The following is a 20,724-nucleotide window of genomic DNA, read 5'->3' as shown; positions in this document are numbered from 1 at the left end:
TCAAATACTACAGAAGAAGTATTAAACATATGCATTGTCTTAAACTGATAGAAGGTGTTTTGCAAATACTTTTTGACTGGTGTTATGCTGGTCTCTTAACATTTTCATTAGTTATCTGAAGTGAGAAGCAATTCTGTGTGGACAGAGAGAGAACAAAATATAAACAAACACTAGGACAAAATAAGATTTAAGTAAACCAAAAATTACTACAAATACTAGAATAAACTAACAATTTGAAGTGTTCAAAGTTAAATCCATTTTACAAGATTGATTAATAAGAAAATAGAAGCAATTGATGTAATGTGACAAAATGTGAAGCAAAATTCAGCTTAAAGGAGAAAGCAGCCTCCTGAGACCCAGTTCTCTTTAAATCTTAGAATAATTTTGCCAAAGAACTGGTGGGAGTTCTGCTGTCTGAGACAATACTCAAAGGAACTTCTCTGCATTGATAAAGAATAAAGAGTGTCTGCTCCTTACTACTTGACACTCCCTCCTGCTTGACAAAATAAATATCATATATCTTACATCAACATCTGCGTCTTTTTTCCCCAATTCTTTCTAATTCTGACTGCTCGATTTGTTCCAGGACAAGACACAACCTGTTCGTATTTGAAGCCTACAATGTACAATTAAAGTATATCATGCCTAATTTTCTCTCTGATCTTAATTAATCTGTCTCATTTTCTCAGGCAATTGACCTGTCTAAGTATCCTACTCTTATTGATTTCCTCTGTATACAGGGCTGTTAATGCACTTTTATACAGATTAATGGTTCAAATGCATTATTCTTTCATAAAAAATTAGGAGTCTTCCTGCCTTCAGGAATATTATTTCTAAGCTTTGAGTCAGACATTTCAGTTTCAACACTTTAGCCCTGTTCTGAATCTGGTTTTTTCCCCTAGTGCACAGAACAACCATGCATAATTAACAACAAAAACTTAATAAGTGGCTTAATAATTTAGCCTTGGGCAGAGGCTAGCTCAGCAACTCTCTTCTATGTTCTTTTTTAAAAATACCCTGGAACTATGTATCTAATTGTTTCCTTCAGTGTTCAGCCAAGTGACTTGATGTGTTTAATTTGAACTTTGTAGTAAAGCAATGAAAGAAGTGTTATAGTGCATCTGAAGTAACTTTTCAGCCAATGCATGGAGATCAGCAGCCAGCAGCTGAAAAACACTAAATTAAATAGCTGGCAACCTTTCGGAGAAGAACTACAGATGGGGGTCACAGTTCAGTAGTAGTGCCAATGATCAGTTGTAGAGTTTGATTCAAAATGCTTTTTAAATAGGCAGGGCCTGCTAAGACTTATAAAAGAGGTGCTGATACCTGAGTGTGTAGGCCATCAAGACTTTGGAAGTGTTTATTGTATCCGAAAATAAATGTTTGACAGATGAGTCTGAAGTGGAAATTCTTCAGTAGCATTACATAGAAGTAGTTAACAGCTCAAAAAAGAGATCGTAACCTCTCTGAATACTCCAAACGTCTTTTCCATTTTTGTATTTTCTGGATTTTTTTTCTGTATCGTTCTGTCTCTGATTACATGGGCTGGTACTCCATAGAAGCTTTTTAAATCATCGGTGCCAGTGACTTGCCTTATTGTCCTATAATAAGCAGTAAGAAACTGAGAAAGACAAAAATGCATCTCTTGCAGATGAAATAACAATACCTAGTTTAAATGTAATGTTTGTTAAGTAGGTTTCTGGATATGTTCTTCATCTGTATTCAAAACCTTTATTTTCTATATGGCTTACTTTTTCATTTGCTGTTAAAGATGTGTAGGGAGATAAGATGACATCATTCAACATCTATGTTCATTTGGTAATGCAGCTCTGAAGCCTTCACCTTCAAAGAAACGGTGTAATTCCATCACAGCCCTAAAGGCAGCATCACAAGAAATAGTGTGTGCAGTTAGCCAGGAGTGGAAGGATGAAAAGCATGGCATTCTTGCTGAAGGACCAAGTTATGCCAGCCTTGATGAAGAAGGTACGGACTTTCAAATGAGCAACCTGAATTATGTTATTAAAAATTTTGTATAAGCTCTAGAAGTCCTGTAACTAGAACATTACTAGTATGGCTAAACTCTCAAATAAGAGTCAGGTTATTCTTAGGGAGAGGGTAGTTAGTAATATTTGTCAAGATGGACCTTCAGAAGCAAGACAAAGTCAGAACCAAAGTTCGTAGTATGATGTTAAACTTTCAGATTTCAGGACATCCTGAAAAAAGGTATTCAGGCCAGGTAGAAAATTTTGGCCAGAGACAATGTTATCCTTTTCACTGACCTCTAAAGAAGCATATCACATTAAGTGTTTTGAAGCTCAGTTCATGTTCCCAGATGTTTTTTTAAGAGATACAACTTTGCCCCTTTCAGAACTTGCCTGAAGCCATGATGAAAGCAGAGCCAATTACCTAATCCAGTCTGATAAATGAGCCCTGGGTAGCATGAGAATAGTCCTCAGACTGAGAAGAATTCATAACTCATACCTCTGTTTAATATTTGACTTTGGAGTTACTCTGTATTCTGCTGAATGTACTTGTTAGCAGCTGAAATTCACTCTGTAATATGAAAGAGTGTGAGTTTGGGCATATGAATAATACCATCTCATCAATTCAAACATTAGGAAACTTCAAGAAGCTTATGAGGGCACTATGGGACTTGATATACTTACATGAAGATTCTTGGGCTAAATTTAAAATTAAGTTTGTTAACATTGTTCTTTATTTCTGCATATGCAGCACTAGGTTCACACCACCAGCCGGATCTAGTGCCAAGCACTCCGTCTCTGTTTGAAGCAGCTTCCTTGGCAACCACACTTTCTTCTTCTTCCTTGAATGCAGATGATCACTGTCAACGTGATCAACCTACACTCTATTCTAGCAGGTAAAGGCTAGAATCCTATATGTTAGAGAATTTTCCTCTGTTCTGCTAGAAGTTTAACATTGTGCTCGACAAACGGGGGCTCTGCAAATTAAGAAACAGAAGGGGCAAGTGTCTCTGTAACTCAGTCTTTAACCTTTCCAGTGAAGGAGGGGTGCCAAAAGCTTGTAGGATTTATAATGTATTTGTTTGTAATTATACATATTGTAATTGGGAATCATGAAACAGAAAGCATAAATGTGGTGAAAAATGTTATATGAATTTTTCTTCATGTTCCAAAACTAAATTGAATATCTAAACTTTGCTTGGGCCTTAAACCATACCATAAGGTCAGGGTAGGAAGTAGTCCTTATAACTTGGCTGTAGACAGAAACAGCTGCAGAAAGTGGTGATGTGCTAGGAAAATGAAAAATTGTTCTTTATTCTGAATGTACAGTGAATGTACACTGAATGGTCTGCTTTAAATTCTTCCAATACAACCATTTTCTGAAGTAAATTTCTGTGAAACTTCATCCACGGGTGTGCTTAGAGCCTGTTTGATTTTAATCCGGAAGTATAAAAACAGGAATGTCTTAAGAAAAGTTGTGCAGATGCTATTGAGCCAGGTTAAATGTGATTTGAGTTGTATTTGAATATATTTCAGCTGTGTCAGTTCAGTACCATGCTTAAGCGAGTACATCTTGCTGGGAGATTGTAGATGCCTGTATGCTCCCTTGTGAACCTGAAGTGTGCTGTGTTGGGTCACCTTGCCTGCTTGCAGATCTCTTTACTGTGTATTGAGCCATTTCTTTGCCTGTTTTCATCAAGAAGGGTAGCAATTCAAGCATCTTGAATATTGTTTGGAAAAATTTGGACTGAACTCCTCAATGTATAAATTTGACAAACACACTAATGTGCCAAGATGTAGTTCTTTCCTGTAAACTGCATGTTGCCCAAAAAATCAAGTTATTTTAAAAGCAATCTTGAGACAGTAGGTTTTTACATCCTGTTAAATATTTGACAACTGTATTAACATAAAAAGTAAAATGACTTGCAGCATTACTCGATGATAGTTATATTTACAGCTTCCACTTCCATTACGTTGAAAAAAATTTCACTGATGTGGCATCTTCTATATGCCTGATAATTTGCTATAAAAATTGGAATGAAGCATGTTTTGGGGTGTAATGAAGATGAAGTTTTTATTGCAGAATAAAAATTTTTCTGCACAAGCTTTAGGAAATAAAACTACTGATGAATAAGCATTAGTATAAATAGATCTCATTCACTTCAACTTATGTTACCTATAGGACTTCAATAGTCATGATCTTTCACAAAGTTTTTTCTTTGATAGAAATAAAGTTATAGAGTACTTTAAGCATCAAATAAAATACAGAACTGCTTTGTATCAGCATCAGTCAGGAAAAGCAAATGGTGAAGTTGTCTGAATAAAGAGTTCAGATTTAAGGTGTTTCAAATATTCCTTACTCTCTAAAAAATTAACTGTAAAGAAAACCTATAAGTAATTCTACTATATTGTACTGTAAACATACTCCAAAATAGCAGGTCTACACTATGATTGCACATCTAGACTCATTTACTTCCCAGTAGTGATGCAGTCAATTAAATAACCTCTAATGCAAGACAGCTATGTGATTAGCATGGGTATCTTAAAAAATCAGGTTGTTAGTGTCTGCAGTCCAGGTATGGACTTCATCATCATGAGAGGGCACATTCTCTGACATATTAAACCTGGTACCAGCATTCACAGATGTGTGGTTCTCTCCACATCTTCTGCCAAAACATCTACACTGTAGCCAAGAGATCTGCCATAGGGGCTTACCAACTAACATCTTTGCTGGTCTAGGTATGCCCTCTTCAGCTAGGGCCTGGAGGCAGTTTTTAATTCTCATTATTAGTTGTGTGTGTCACAATTTCAGTATGTACAATTCATGAGGATTAGCTTCCCTGTCATAGCTAGGAGTTAAGAAAGCTGCAAAGCATGCTCAGTAATGAACTAATTTCCTTAAGATTCTGGGCACCTGCTGTTTTGTGCCCACTTCTTTTGGCATCAGTTCAGGGAGGTCATTCCTTCTTCTTGGCACTAAAAAATATATACATCTAAAGTTTTGCTTATGTTTTTATGGTTCACTCAAGGAACTTCAGTCCTCTCATAAAAAAAGCTAGCAGGGAAATAAACCCACAAAAAACCCCCGTGCTACAATGATGCAGTCAATTGTAGATTCAGATCTGAGTTTTTTCTTGCCAGAGTTCTTTTTTTGAATATTAGAAAATTATGTGATGCAGGACTCGTCATTTTACCATTTGTCTCTGATAAAATAGAAAGCTTGGAGCAGTCTTTGAAACAAAGCCTGAATTAAAGATTTGTTTACAAATGTGAGCCTGCCTTCAATCTTTAAATATGTAGTTGACTATGACATTCTGCTTTGTTATTTATTAGAATTACAGTTTGGCATCGTCTTCATCAGGCTTTTTTATTGTTATTCAAAGTAACATAGCACAAAGTAGAGAGTACATTAATTTGCTTGTAACCTGTCAGAAATTTCTGGTTTAAGCTAATAAAGAATGAGAGTCCTGTGTGCTTAGTAATAATGTGATATTTGTACATCTCCTTGACTCCTACTAATGAGCAGTATGTGCCCATACTACTTAGAAAACAGATGGTATTATTTTCCTTATTAAAAAGACAGTAATAATACTTTTCGATACCTTGAAGCACACACCGTATTTCCTATTTGGGTTTTTTCTTCAGAATTGCCCTCTGTTATCCAATGTAATACTTCCCCAAGGAGAGGCAAATGGCTTATAACATAAGAAAGGTGATCAGCACCCTCTCTCCTTGGGAGTGCTCAACATCTGTGGGTGGAAAGGGAGAAACTGCTGCTGCTGAGGTTAAGCAGACGGAGGTGACTTGCTGAGGTGGAGCCAGCTCTTGATGCTGTGTCTTGTGAGGAGGGCTTTTGTAAAGCTGTCTTGGTGCAGGTTAAAACTAGCATAACTAATTGGTATATAGTGCAGAGAAGTGTTTAGGGACTTATGATTAAAGTGAAAAAGAGAGCAGTCATAAACATACAACTTATTAGGAGTGTTTTTTCCAGGCTGCAAGCTGATTATTTTCACCAAGTTATTCTTCAGTTGCTGAAAAAGTAGAGGAAACCCAAGGTGCTATCCAGACAGTGTGAACAGGAATTAGTAAAAATGAAAGATTCATGGAGAGGGGGAAATGGCTGTATTTTTCAGCACAAAAAGGACTGGATCTAAAAACAGAAGGAAAAAGAAAAAAAAAGACAATCATGACATATGCTGTTCAGTAAATGTAGGCCTTCTTGTATGTCAGAAGACAGCTGGTATCTTTTCCATGAAGCGGTTTCTCAGTCAAGTGGTTTTATCCTAAGTAATCTCAAGTATTCCTTTAGTAAAAGAACAGAATTGACAATTTATTGCTCCTATTAAAATTTTCAAATATTTTCTATTCCTCAAGTAGGTTTATATTTGGTGCAGAGATATTTTAGTACCTAAAGGGTCTGTTTTCCACTAGAAAATGTAATTATTAGTCCAAAACTACTTTGAAAGGGTTTATCTGTTTTATCTTAGGAAATGTAATACTTACATATTATATTAGGGGTTATTTTTATAGCAGAAGTGATAACAGATATTTTCCTCTTCCAGGAAAAGTTTTCCTATTTAGTACTGATGAATTAAATTAAAGATGACAAATCTGAATGCCCTAAGCACTGTGACTCTTGTCTCACCTGACATGGCTTTTAGAATTGCAAAGAGCTGAAGAAGGTCAATGGTGCTTCTGGAAATGTTTGAAACTTGCTTTAAAATATTTCAAAATGTTTCAAACTGTAGATGTTTTACAATTCTTGTTTAAATAGCCCAAGAATATAGAAAGTATTCTTTCAATATATTTTTCAGCAGGTCTCATGGGACTCTCCAGTCCCAAACCCAAACAAAATCCCATGATGCTTAAAGGGGTGCTTTACCTCCCTCATAAGAGCAATGCCAAGATGCTGTGATCTATATAAGGAGGACTGCTGAATTCTTCTGATACATCTGAGCCTAAGGGAAAAAATCTACATGAAATCTATTTCTTCTTTCTCTTTATGCATTCTATACCTCATTTCTGGAAGATGTATATGTAGTCTGGACTTCTGCCTTCTCCTTCTTTCTTTCTTATCTATATATTTTTTCAATTTTTTGTCTTACCTTTGTATTGCTGTTTCTTGGTGGAGACCACTTGGAATTTTGGAAGGCTTTGAGGGATTGTGGGTTTGTTCTCTTACATAGTCAAGCTTCCTGAAGCATCCAGACCTTAAAATGCTGTTCTGCTATTTTTTTCCAGTGACAGGGATTATAGTTTTTTTTCTGTTGTAAGGAATATTAAGCACCCCTTTTGCCAGTTGGTGTTCTACATAAACAAACTTTTGTGTGTTAAATTTCAATGTTCTCTCTGTCCACACACTACTGTTAGCTTCTGAAGCTTAGACAACTTTGTTTGAATCTGATTCAAAGTGGACTAAATTCACACATGCTTCATGATTGGGTGGAAGAAAAAGGCTTGAATGCTCAAAGGCTATGAACAGATGCACTGAGTCACTGGGGGTATCCCCATGGGAAAGAAAATTTGACTATGATTGAAACGTGTAATTGTTGCTTAAAGTAAAACAAAGCTTTCCCAGTTCTCTAATGATGGAATTATTTTTGCTTCTTTTTTTCTTTCTTAATTAAGAACCAAGATCAAATAGAATGTTTTAGCCAGAGGAGGGCAACAGCATAGTTGAGCATGCTCCTTATGGCTGGTCATTACTGAATGCAAGAAAATACCTGTAAAAGTGTTTGGGTTCTTTTGGGTTTTTTTGGGGGTTTTTTTGCTTGGTTTTTCTTATTCAACCTAAGAATTAAGGATGAGAACTCAGTGCACGGTAGAAACTGTATTAAAACTCTGTTCCTTTAAACTGCTCTTTCTGAAACACTGTGTGTGAGGGGATTTCACTTCTTTCCTGTGCCACCCCCAATACGGTTTTGCCTTACCATTCTCATTGAAATCAGGCTGCATTAAAACTGGCAATAAATGCAGCTATGATAATGCTATTGAAGAAATTTGAACTTCAGTTACCAACTGCTGACAGCATGTGTATTGCTGTTAAGAGATTATTTACAAGATTTTTGGTTTTACTCTTTTACACTACTCAGTAGAATTCAAGTTACACATATGAGAATAATGCTAAGTCAATGGGACCTAGGTCATCCAAGTACAAGAGAAATAGTCTTGCTTTTGAAAAAATGTCAAGTGCATTACATGATAAAAGGAATGTAATGTGGTGAATGTAAAGACCTGTTCCAGTATGACAGTGATTCATTATTTTGTTGAGCATTTGAATCTCAACTTTACATGCTAGTTTCTGCATGTTGAATTGTGCATGCTAGTTTTGCCCTTTCTGAAGTTCTGTCCTATCTGAAATATACTTAAAATAGTACAAAGAGAGGGGAAAATTAGTCATAGCTGGACTGATGGCTGTAAACATGTCTCCATATCAAGTTATAATTCAGAATTTTTGCTTTTCACCCTGTCTGTAAACAGGTAAGAATTTCTAAAATATGTCCCTGCAGAACTGACAGTTGAGTTTTCAAGGCAGCCTGGAGCCTAATTTCTGGCAGCTAGTAAGATATGCGATAAGGGACATCTGAGTCCATTAAAACACCTTTGAGAGTTTCGGCTTTGTTGACCAAGTGTGTTACAAAATGAGATTTGTGTGGAGATGCATTTGCAGTTTCACATTATTTCTGTAAGGCAGAGAACAAAAAATCAATCAATGAATAAAGTAATAGAATGCACCTGCTCTGTAAACATCACTCCCTTGCATGTGTGTACTAATTACAATATACTCTTGTTCTCCCACTTTTCCTTCTGAACTTATGGCTGCTAGTAAACTGTGTCTGCATGGAAAAATCCAATGTTACTAATGTTACAATATGCCTAATTCCTTACTCTTTTTCCCCCCATTTTGAATTACAAAATGCTGCCAAAATTTACACCATGCATAATGTGGAAATAATGCATTTTGAGATTAATGTAATTATGTGACATTTACTGTGACGTAGTTTAATTCATTAAATAAATATTGAAACTCAGTAATAGCATTACTTTCTGATAAAATTTTAGTAAATGCGAAAATAAATTGTGCAGTTAGTCAAATATGAGCTTCCTGTTATCTAACCATTGCCAACATATTTGTTTATTTGTATTCCTTTTTTCCAAGTATTTTGAAGATTTTCATGTTTAATAGAGAGACTTATTTTAAAATTTTCAGTTATGACTGAGCTTTGTAACTTGGGGTTTTGGTTGACTGGACTCTCCCTTCTCTTTGCAGTAAAGGGTTACCTTCAAGTTCAACATTCACTTTGGGAGACAGTGCCATCTATTTGACTTCAGAACAGAGCACATTGGAAATGGAAAATGATAATGCTTCAGTTTTGGATGTCTACTTAGTAAGTTGTCAAACTGTTTCTAATGGGCTTTTTTTTTTCCCTGTAATTGCTTTGACTCAGGCTCAGTAAATTATTAAAATACCTGCTCAACTTCAATCCAGAGGTTTATTGAGGTTTTTTTTGTATGAAACATGCATAAGTTTGCATAGGTATGATTTGCCAAAGCAAGTCCCTAAAGAATTTATATACATATTAATTATTGCATTAATAATGAAGTATGCCAAAACACCTTTCAGTTTTTCTCTAATGGTAGGAGGTCTTTTCTGTTGTTTCCTATTGGAGAGAACAAAAACAAAACCCAAACCAACAAAAACAACAACAAAGTCTTTCCTCTTCATGTAGAATACTTCACAATATAGAAATAAAAATTTCTCTGGTTGGAAAGTTCTGTGTTTATGCCACTGATTTTGAAGCCAGTAGAGCTCAGGGTGAAATACATTAATGGCCCCCTCTTCTGATTTGAAGGGTTGTCCAATTGTGACAGCTGATTAAAAATGTATCTTTTCTTTACTTTTTCAGTTCCTAGTAAGCAATTTATCTGACTGCTGAAAGATAACGCCAAGTATATATTTTGTTGTCTTCATATCACCTGTGTTTCAGATGTTCTCTAGCTCACATTCCACAGACATAAAGGCAGTAGGCACCCAATTCAAATCCCAACTGAATGAAGTTTTTTGCATCTAATTTTTTTAGGCTATTCTGAAATTGTCAGTATAAATGTAGGGGGCAGGTATGTCAAGCTTGGCCTTTTTTCCCAAAGGCTTATTTTCATAAATCATAAACGATTCTGACATTATTCTAGTAATATTTCCCCTTGACTGTCATGGCAAGAATTGTACCAGAGATGAAGAATCAAAAGAGGAAAATTTGTTAACATTTCTAATAAATGTTTTACAGATACATGGTTGTTTCCTTTCTAGATAAAATTTATTGCATTTTTTATTTTTCTTATCCCTAGAGTTACCTGATCTTTGTCTTAAGAAATCCATACTATCTTAGAATCATAAAACAGCTCAGGTGGATGGAGCTTCAAGAGATCATCCAGTCCAACTTCTTGCAGAAAAGGGAGCCTAGATAAGATTATCTAACACCCTTTTGCACGGCAGCTTAAAAACCTCCAGCAACTGGAACTCTGCCACATCCCTGAAGAAGTTGTTTCATTAATTATTGCCCAGAAAAAAAAAATTTCTTGTGTTCATGTTCACAAACATGTTTGTGTCTGATCTTACATCAAGATGAAATATGTTTGTCACTTTCTCTTTTTCTGTAGGCTGTGCCACGGATGTTTTTTTCTTTCTTCTTTAGTCAGTAATGCTGGAGTTCGTATAGTACTCAGTTAATATCTACTAATTTAATAGCCCAGCACACTTAGGGGAATTGTTGTCTGTCCTGCCTCCACTGACACAAAACAGTATCAAGTACCAGTGGCCCATTAGATGTAGAATGCTTGGTTCCTCCCCCTGGGCAGAGCATCTCACAGTGGGATGATGTAATTTTATCAGTCATGCAGTGAGGCTTGATGGCCCATTAGCAGAAGATATCCACCTCCCCGCCCCCACCCCCTGGCCCCGAGGGAGTTATCAGGGATGAGTCATGGAAGAGATAAAGAACACTGCCCCACCTGGTTTTAACAGATGGTGATAGAATACATACTTTTGTTTACATCTTGCCTTGCAACCTAAGGCAGCAGTTAAGCAGAAGCCCAGGGAAGACAATGGCCCATTATTAGACAAGGCAGGGGAAAAAGTTTAGATAATGCTGGCAAAACAGAGCTTCTCCGTACCTTCTTTCCTCCTTGTTCAGCGGAGTGGCCAGAACCAGACCGTAGCTCCCAGGATCAAGCAGCTACAACTACAGACATATTGACCTATCAGTAGTGGCCTGCAAAGTGCTCAACCCACATAAATGCAAGGCCCAGGAGGGGATATACAGCAGAGTATCAGCAGAAGTGGCTGATAGTGTTGCAGGGCCACTGTCCTATCATTTTTGAAAATTCATAGAGATCAAGGGGCATACCTGATGACTGGAAGAGGGCAGATCTCATACCTGTCTGTAAGAATGGCCCAAAAAAAGACCTAGTATCCTTACTGCAGTCCCTGGGAAACTGGCAGAACAAGCCTCCTAAGAACTATTACCAACTAAATGAAGGAAGTGACTGGGAAAATCCAGCACAGATTTATCAAAACCAAATCATGCCAGGCTAATCTGATCACCTTTCTGACACAAATTATCACATTCAGTCAATAATGAAAAAACAGTGGATGTTGCTTGCCTGCACTTTAGTAAAGCATTTGACATATGTCCCACAGCTAGACAAATGTCAAATATAGATTGGATGGGGGTGATCCATGAGATGAGCAGGAATCATCTCATAGGTGATCAGCTTGTTTTACTGAGGTTGGCAGCCTGTCCCAAGTGGGGCCCCTAAGGATCAGTACCAGGCTCCAAGTTGTAACATCTCCATGAATGATCTGGATGGTGGGAGCAAAAGCACCCTCACCATGTTTGCTGTGTCACTAAACTGGGTGCTGAGGGGGACTCATCAGCAGGGAGAGTCACCTTACAGAGATATGAACAGGCTGGAAGATCGGGCCACAAGAACTGTGTAAAGTTCAACCAAGGAAGTGCAGAGTCCTGCACCTGGGAGCACAAAACCAAAGAGCCTGGCCAGGCCAGGTCCCATGAGCTGTGGGACAGCCTTGCCAAGAGGAGCCCGGGGGTCCCAGCGGACAACACACAGACACCAGGTCAGCAGTGACTGCTGCAGCTACTGAGGCAAAGTGGATCCTGAGATGCATCCACGGGGGCACTGCTAACAGAGAGGGATGTGACCATCCCACTTCACCAGCGCTTGTCAGACTGCACATGGAGTAGTGTGCCCAGTTCTGGCCCCCCCACAGTTCCAAAACAGATGTGGATGGACTGAAGATGAGTCAAAGGAGTGCCATAAAGGTGGTCAAGGATAGGGAGAACTTGACATTTGAAGAAAGAGTGTAAAAGTTAGCTCGTGTCAGTCCACAGAATTTTCAGGAGGGACCTCAACAAAGTTTTCCAAAACTTAAAGGCATGACTGCAGGTAGTATGGAGACCCTCCTTTTCTCTAGAGGCAGTGGATACAAGTTGTAGTGAGGGAGGTCTCCTCTCTATGTAAGAAATAACTGTTTTTACAATGAGAATGATTCAAGGAGAATGATTTACAATGAGCATGATTTTATAATGATGAATGATTCACTGGAACAACTTCCCCAGGATATGTGGTAAAGTCCCCATCACAGGAGGTTTTCAAGATGCAGCAGACAGTGATGCTTGATAATCTCATCCAGGCTGCCTTTCCACAAAAGGTTAGGAGGAATTAGATAGCCTCTTATGGTCCCTTTAGCCTGGGCTGATCTGTGGTTCTTTTGGCCCCCTTTAAGCAGTGAAACAATTTATTCTTGATAGCTTTTGAATTTAGTTTATAAAGCAACAGTCTTCTTTAACAATAATACTGCTTTGCACTGTGAAGTATTTCTTTATAGGTTTGAAGTCTGTAGGGTAGAGGATGGAATGCTCTGAAAATCTAGTGACAGGCACAGGTAACACCTTTTGTAAAGCTGTCTGTATGCGTTTGAGGTGTGAAAATAATCTCTTTAGTTAGTTTTCAGCTTGTAGAACATTCATTACTATTATGTCTTGGAGATTGCAGTAAGTAGATGTGTAATCCACTGGTGAATTTCAACAGAAAAACAATTAAAATGCATACTGGTGCATACTGGAAACAACAATTAGCCTGTGGCTGGGAAAACTTGATAATACTAAAGTATAAGTGCTGATCAGAAGGCAATTTTGCTTCTATAGGAGGATGATTGCATGTTAGAAGGAAAAAATGCATATTTTTGAGAATGGTAGGAACAGGCTAGTAATTTCTAATGTACATCTCAAAAATAAAGCAAATCAATGAAAGGTTACAAGATGTACTTTTAAAAGAGGAAAATGCAAGGAGAAAAACGTAGTTTTAAATGGCATTCTCAGATTTTCCTTTAAGCCTGTGATTAATAATCTTTGTGTTTCTACTACGAGGCAAGCTGCTATAGTCTTACCCACTATATATTTTAATGAAAAATATCTTAACTTGCTTAATTTTGGGCACCATTAATCCTGTGATGTCTTTGCCTCCTGTTTTGAAATGCCAAAATGCTAAATCTTTTGGACAAATTTAGTCCATGAGTAAATTAAGAAGTATGAATTTTTGGTCACATGTATAGAAAAAAAATTTTGTTGTAAAATGACATTGTGTTAATCTACTATAAAGAGTAAATTTAAAATGGCATTGTCTGAGCAGTTTGCATGGAAATTCTGATAGTCAAGAAAGGTGAGGGGGAACAGAAAAAAAAAAGTTGTAAAAAAAAAGAATTCCTCTTACAGGCAATAGTATTGGATTTGAGGTGTTACATTAAGGGAACTCCATGCAAATTCACACTGTGCTGCTGATGTCAAAACTGAGAATGTACCTCGTAACAGCAGGTTACAAGAATTCTTGTTCCAGGACACAAGTGGAGAGACATCTTGGGTTCACAACTGAATGCTGATAAAAGACCAAGTTCAAACTAGCATTTTATTAATCTGCTACTCTAAGAAGCACTGTTACATACATTCTCAAATCAAGTTTACTTTTAAGTTACATTGGTTTATTTTCTCATAAACCTTTTAACCCAGACAATAGCTCAAGAAATCTAGCTTTTATGATTAGAATATGACTAAGCAATGAGCAATAAGTAAAGATGATTTCTAATTCTAAATTATTTCCAATTATTCTAGTAACATAGTTACAATACTGATTAATTAATGCAAGTAATTTTAACTATCAATTAAATAAAAGTAATAAGTAATACAATTAATAATTAGAAATAATAAATAGAAGATAGGTGATGTAGAAAAAACTTCTAAATTTGAAATGTTTCTCTGCCTAACTTCAAACATTAAAGGCTTCTTGCTTTTATGAATATGTAATACAATGATAGTTGGAAACAAATTATTCTGTCTGAGATAAACAGGTTTCTTGTATATAAACCAGAAACAGAGAAGGTAACACACTTCCATTTAGCACTTTGAAATAGAAATCTACAAAACAGGGTTTCCTTCTTACTCCGTAAAAAAAATTTGACCTCTTTTTAAAATTCCCTTGAAGTCCTATATACTGGTTTCAGTTCAGGCATTGCCAGCAAATGCTGTTGTCAGTGTCTCAGTGTCCTATGGAATTTGATTAGTAAAAGGTAGAAGTCCAATCTTGCAAAAGTTCCTTAACAATGTAACCAATCCTGGAGACCTTAGTCCAGCATCGCCATGGAGTGCCTTAAAAGTGATAATTCCACTTAAAAAGTAAGGAATAAAAGTCACCTTACTCCTTCTCTTTTGCAGTGAAGTATCAAATTTTCGATTGAGTTTTCTCTAGCTAAAAAAGCAACACATGCTATTATAAACTATTTTACTGTGTTTTCTTTGCCTTCCCGTGACATTATTTATAAAGATAGCTGATATACTGTACTACAATATCAGTAAAATCAGTAAGTAAGTAGTAAGGCTTAAGTAGTAGTAAGTAAGTAGTAAGGCTTAGGTATTTAATTGATTTACTTCAAGTAGGCTTGATTTCCCTTATACTTCCAACAGAAAAAGGACATGCATGCAAATAGCAGTGAAAAACTTTTAAGTTTCTTCTATAATGATGCTGTATATGTTAAGTCATCTGGTGGAAAATACAGGATTTAAATAAAGAAATATGTGTCCAGTATATAGGATCTTTAATAAATATATGTCCTGCGTATAGGATCTCATTAATGAATTATTTTTTGCTTACAGAATACTTCTGTATATTTAACTACAATGCAAAATTCTTGGGTAGTGCAGATGTTTTCACATGAAAATACAACATTGCCTCCTGCTGTTAAAGGAAATGTTCATAAAATTTATGTTTAAATGTCACTCCTACTGAAGATATGGGTTGGTAAGGGCTTCAGTAAAATAAAATCATGGAATAACTGTAGTGATGAGCAAGCCCAGTATATTTAGAGCCTTGTTAGTGTAGCTATGATTTGTGTCAGAAGAATTGCATAGATTATATTATTACATTTAAAATTACTTATAGTGTGGTTTATTTCCAAATGCCAATTTTATTATAGGTTTTTGAAATCTTAAAATAATATTGAAGATTAATTATGTATTTCAAAGCTGCTGTAGATGCATAGGTAGGCAGATGAACAATTATGCTTCTAAGCAAAATGCTTGTTTAGAAGCTGTCAAAACTTTGACTCTTCAGTATTCCTTTTCTTCTGTACTCTTCCCCATAATTTCAATTAAATTTTAATCATGGGGTACTTATTTTCAGGGTGCTGTTGTGGGATAATTAGAAGTGCGGCTGAAATTAAAGCAATTCCCAGGCAGAATACATGTAAAAACAAGCTAAAAGTTGTGCCGTCACACTGCACAGCATACCTCAAATTTTGATATGTTGCCCTTTTTATACAAACTTCAGTTTCTCTGCTTCACCATTTCCTCTGAAGATACTGGTGGAAAACTCAGTAGACTGAACCTGAATACTGGGAGTATGAGAAAGGAGTTATGACCTCCTCACTTACAGGCATCCTTTCTTTCCCCTGAGAGCATAAGAATCCTTAAAATGTTATGTGTGCATGGTAGAGCCAATCAAGCACTCCCCTCAAAACAGAACTTGTTTGAGGCTGAAAGGGGCAAACCAACTTGTTTTATGCAGCACAGTTAACTGCTCGTTTCTTCTGTTGTGATCTATGTTTTCCCTGTATCCATCCATGCATGATCCCAAAAAAGGAGAGGGAAAAACGAGGCCTATGTGTCCCATGAAACTGAAACCAGGTCAGAGGTGAAAAACAAATGAGCAGTCAAACTTTGTTTGGCAGAGGTGCTCTTGCAGAAGAAACATTATGTAAGAAGGAACATTTTAGTCACCCTTGCATGAAAATCAGACACAGGAATTAGGTGCTTGATTAGATTAAAAAGGTACCAATTCAGATCACAAGCAACATGTTGCCTGAGGAAGCCAAGTGCTAAAAATGGTATTATCACATGTTCTCATGCCTGGGGCTTTTAAAACACCATAAGAGGAAATCAATCAGCTCAAAAACATATCCATGGAAAGAGAACTGAAGCACAAAAATGCTCCAAGACAGCCTCAAGTAGGCACAAACATTGTAAATCCATTATATACACAGTGTGAGACATCTCAGGCAGTGATTATAGGAATGATTCCTATAATGTCATTTGTGCAATATTTATCACTTTGGACCAAATTGCTACAGCCAAACTCAGATTTTATTTTTAAAAAAGAAGTTTCCTTTATCTGTAATCAATGAAATCCAAAAATTGTGTAGTAGATACAGTGTTGCCTAGAGGATCATGTCCTGAGCCTTGAGATAGATGGATTTCTTTCCAGAAAAATACACTACTGGACTGTACCTGCCATAAATATGAACATCTGAAAATCCCATCTTCTTAAAAGAGCATTAGTACCATCAAGAGTATTTCCGTGATTGACTCATACAGTTGCTACAAGTTATTGTCAGGTCTCTTTTCTCCAACTCTGTCATGCAACTTTTATTGAAATTTTTCATTGAAATGCTTTGGAAGGGTCAGAGGAAAGGAAACAAGAACAAGAATAAGCTAGTCATAATTCCATTGCATAATTAGTGGAATACCATAAAACCAGCATCAGCAATACCAATAGCCATCTTAGTGAAAAGCAGTAAAATTAATTAAAAGTCCTTGTTAGCTTTACATCACATTGATTTTAGAATACCCCTTTCTTTAATTTTACTCACTTGTCCAACAATTTCACTTCACATATGAAATTGTTCTGTACTTTCTAAGTACTTTACTGCCTTAGGACATTCAAGTGCTAATATGTCCATCAACTCTACTTGCCAGACCACAGTTCCTGAGAAAGAGAGGGAACAGCACCTGAGAGACTGGTGCTGTGCTCAATAGCATCAGTGATTATGAACACCCTAATACTAGTGCACAATACAGTAGGAAGTTTAAAGTTTTCATAGAACAATATTGAAATATCGTTCCTCAAGGTTCAAGGGTTGTGCTAGAACTCATAATAAAAATATTGATTTAAATCTACTGGTTACATTTCTCTGAGATAAGCTTAAGAAATGCCTTCAGAGATTTTTTGTTAATAATCAAGATTAAACTGTTGTCAAACTATTTAAAGGTTAGTTAAGTGCCTGTATCAAAAAGCATAATGTAAAGGTGACCTTAAAAATCTGTTTAATAAATGAACCTTACATCTTTGTAATGTTTTTTAATGAGGTTTTAGAGTAAGGTTATTACAGATCCCTTTGTTTTGATTTTGTGTCTTGCTGTTGTGGTTTGTGTTTGGTTTGTTCCGTTCTCCCCTCTCCTAGCTTGGCAAGTTGGTCTGGCTCAAACCCCCAGTTATGTCAGTCACGGTTTTCCCCTCCTTATTTTCCCTCATTATCCCTTATTTGTCCTTGTATCCCCTCCCCAGGCCTTCTGCCAGTCACCGGCACCCCACCCCAAGTTCCAGAATCTTCCAGCTAGGGTGTTGAGTGATTGGCTGGTAGGCCTGGGCTCCTCCCCTGACCTATCCCCATTGATCCACACCACCCATCAGTCTTCAATGTATCCAAATTTTCGTTCTATGATTGGTTTCTTGTGTACCCACCCCTTCCCTTTAAAACCCGGTCCCTGGAGGGGCTCGGGGCTCCTCCTCCGCTCGCCACCTTTGGGTGGCCGCCCTGCACTTCCCCTACCCTGGATTAAACCAAGTTAATTCACCCAGCAGAGGAGGGCCGTCTCTTTTCTTCACTCCTGCGGTGTGGTTGCTTTAATATCGGTGACTGTTTCCTCTCGCCCCACCCACGGTCGGCACATGCCACTGGCTTCGTGCCAGGGGAGTGCCGGTGTAACTGAAGGTGGCTGGACTCTAAATCCCTTCAGCCGGGCCCCCCTTAAAAACAGCCACAGCTTCATCTTGCTACAATTTGGGTATATCAGCTGAGATGCATCCAGTTTACTGAAATATATTCTTCATCTGCCACTTTATCCTTAGTTTGAATTGTCATAATAAAATGTTCAGCAAAGAAGAGTTTCTTTTCAGTTCATCTCTAACTCTACAGGGATGCCAAGAAATGACCAACTATTTCTATGGCACGAGGGTAGTTTAGAAAACTGTAATCCATTAAGATTATTAAATATTTTTTAATTTAATTTTTTTGTGAAATCAAATGATTGCCACATTGACTTGAACATTAATTGTGCCTGAAAGTTTTTTGATAGGCATGATTTTTCACCTGGGGAAAGACGCCATGCTTCTGCTGAGAGCACTAATATTCATGACATATGAAGACTGCTACTTTTAAGTAATAAATACCACAGTTCTGCAAGATAAAAATAAGCTGTTGTGAATTGCTGAGTGGTTTCAGATTGTTCTGTCTTCTCTGATATCCAAAGTGTTCCGCATTTTGCAGCAGCAAGTAGTTCTAGTTCACATAATACAAGTGTACTGCAATGCCTGCAAAACCCATAGGGGTTAGCTGTTGTACAAGAGACCCAGTGCTTTTGATCAGGGCCTAAGGTCATAAGAGAATCACTGCCAAATTGTACTGCAGCCTGTTTGGGGGAAGAAAGATGTTACCTATGTATAATTCTGTAAGAAAACAAGTAAACACAACTCTTAACTTGTCATTTCTGTATTTCTAGTAACAAAGAATATATGAAGAGTAAAACTAAGGGAAGTGACCATGGTTAATGAAGAGCACTTTCTGCACTCCTTGTTTAAGAAGAAGGAATTTGCTGAGCCTAATAGACAAAGAGTAATAATCAACAGAACTAATTCTAAGAAGCGCCATAGAAGTGCCATCTTTGAACCATAGAAAGAATTGATGGACTTGACAAAAATTATATGAAACATTCCACACTCTGTGTCATCTGTCCTTGCTTGCTCAACTGTGAAGAACTGTGTATTCAGGCTGCTTTCTACAATATTGCCAATCACCTTCTTTGGACTCTGAAGTGATATTTTCTTATCTCTCTAGCAGTTTCATTTGCATGCATTCTGTAACTATGCACAAGCAAAGTCTATTATCTACTTTACCTATTTAAAAATAAACACAGTGGCGAATAAAATCAATTTCATTTTTCTGACCCACTCCATTCTAATTGCTTAGGTCCACATCAATGGAAACTGGAACTGATGTTGTATGAGGGTTAGGGCAAATATCTGCTCATACCATATGAAAATGAGCTTCTAAAGATACTTTCACTGTTGGTAAAAAGGAGATAAAAATGTTATTTATAAGAAGGCCTTATGTTCTGTACATATATTGTCCTTGAAATATTTTTGATTTTACTTTATTTCTTGTAAAAGAGAAATTCTATAATTTATTTAGAAAATACTACTGTAAACTTTAGTTTTATTGATGAATAAATGATTTTTTTCTGAAGATTATCACTGCTGTCATCCTGCTATTGATCTATACTGGACATAATTGTTCTTGCATTTCTCTACCTTCATGGGACAGTCTTAAGAGGCCTCTTGAGATATGACAAACACGGAATCTGTCTTTACCAGCTCTATAATGATAAGGGGAATCTTGAAATTAGAGCAGGAAAGCCAAAGGAACATACTCAATAGGCACTGCTTTATAAAACCATTTCAGGTTTTTCAGTATGGGAAGTTATTTTAGGGTAACTGCAGAAACTGTTTTAGTTCCCTAATTTCCCAAGTAACAGGGAGATAATCACAAATGCCAATGATCATCAGTCCAAGATTTCATGCTTCAATGCAGGGGTGTATTTAAAACTTTGCACAGATGTCACTTAGAAAGCTACTGAAATTATTGGTAATAACATGTCTTCTAGGAGTAAGCTTAGTAAACTTGCTAATTTGACAAAACCTGAACTTGGCATTTAAAGTCCTAGAATTATTCTTTGTACCTGTATAGAATTTTTTTAAGGATTTGGTGTGGTGGATTTTTTTTGTTTTAGCTTGGTGGGGGATGGTGTTTTGTTTTTTTTAATTTTACTTTGATGCAATCCTGACGAGTAAGAAGAATAATTCCCTTATTATGCACAGTATAGAGAAATTTAAAGGGGTTTGGCTTTTTTACCTTCTAAGTATGCAGTGCCTAAGGCTTCCTTTGCTTGGAGCCTGTATCTCATGATTACCACTTTTACAGGCTTTAAAATTAGACTGCTTAATCTCAGCAAGAAAATTATTCTGCAGCTCTGAGAAAAGTAAAACCAATCTTCATGTCCTATGAGTAAAACATTTTGTACATCTCTGTCAAGTGTCTGTTCCTTTATGCACAGTGTACAGA

General features: G+C 36.8%; 1 protein-coding gene across 3 annotated transcripts in view; it reads left to right on the top strand.

Annotated features, from left to right (window-relative positions):
• The window catches only part of PIP5K1B (phosphatidylinositol-4-phosphate 5-kinase type 1 beta), a 98,122-nt gene extending 78,269 nt beyond the window's left edge, over positions 1-19,853 (top strand). For all 3 annotated transcript variants that reach the window (XM_036403510.2, XM_036403511.2, XM_054517937.1), the window contains 4 exons: positions 1,828-1,983; positions 2,734-2,878; positions 9,253-9,370; positions 19,106-19,853. In XM_036403510.2, coding sequence (XP_036259403.1) covers positions 1,828-1,983; positions 2,734-2,878; positions 9,253-9,370; positions 19,106-19,108 — 422 coding nt within the window. In that variant the 3' untranslated portion in view covers positions 19,109-19,853. The remainder of the gene's footprint in view (positions 1-1,827; positions 1,984-2,733; positions 2,879-9,252; positions 9,371-19,105) is intronic.
• Positions 19,854-20,724: the final 871 nt, after the last annotated feature.

The sequence above is a fragment of the Molothrus ater genome, chromosome Z, assembly GCF_012460135.2.
Source record: "Molothrus ater isolate BHLD 08-10-18 breed brown headed cowbird chromosome Z, BPBGC_Mater_1.1, whole genome shotgun sequence".
NCBI lineage: Eukaryota > Metazoa > Chordata > Aves > Passeriformes > Icteridae > Molothrus > Molothrus ater.
The sequence above is the reverse complement of the archived record's forward strand: the minus strand, read 5'-3'. Positions and strand labels throughout refer to the sequence as shown.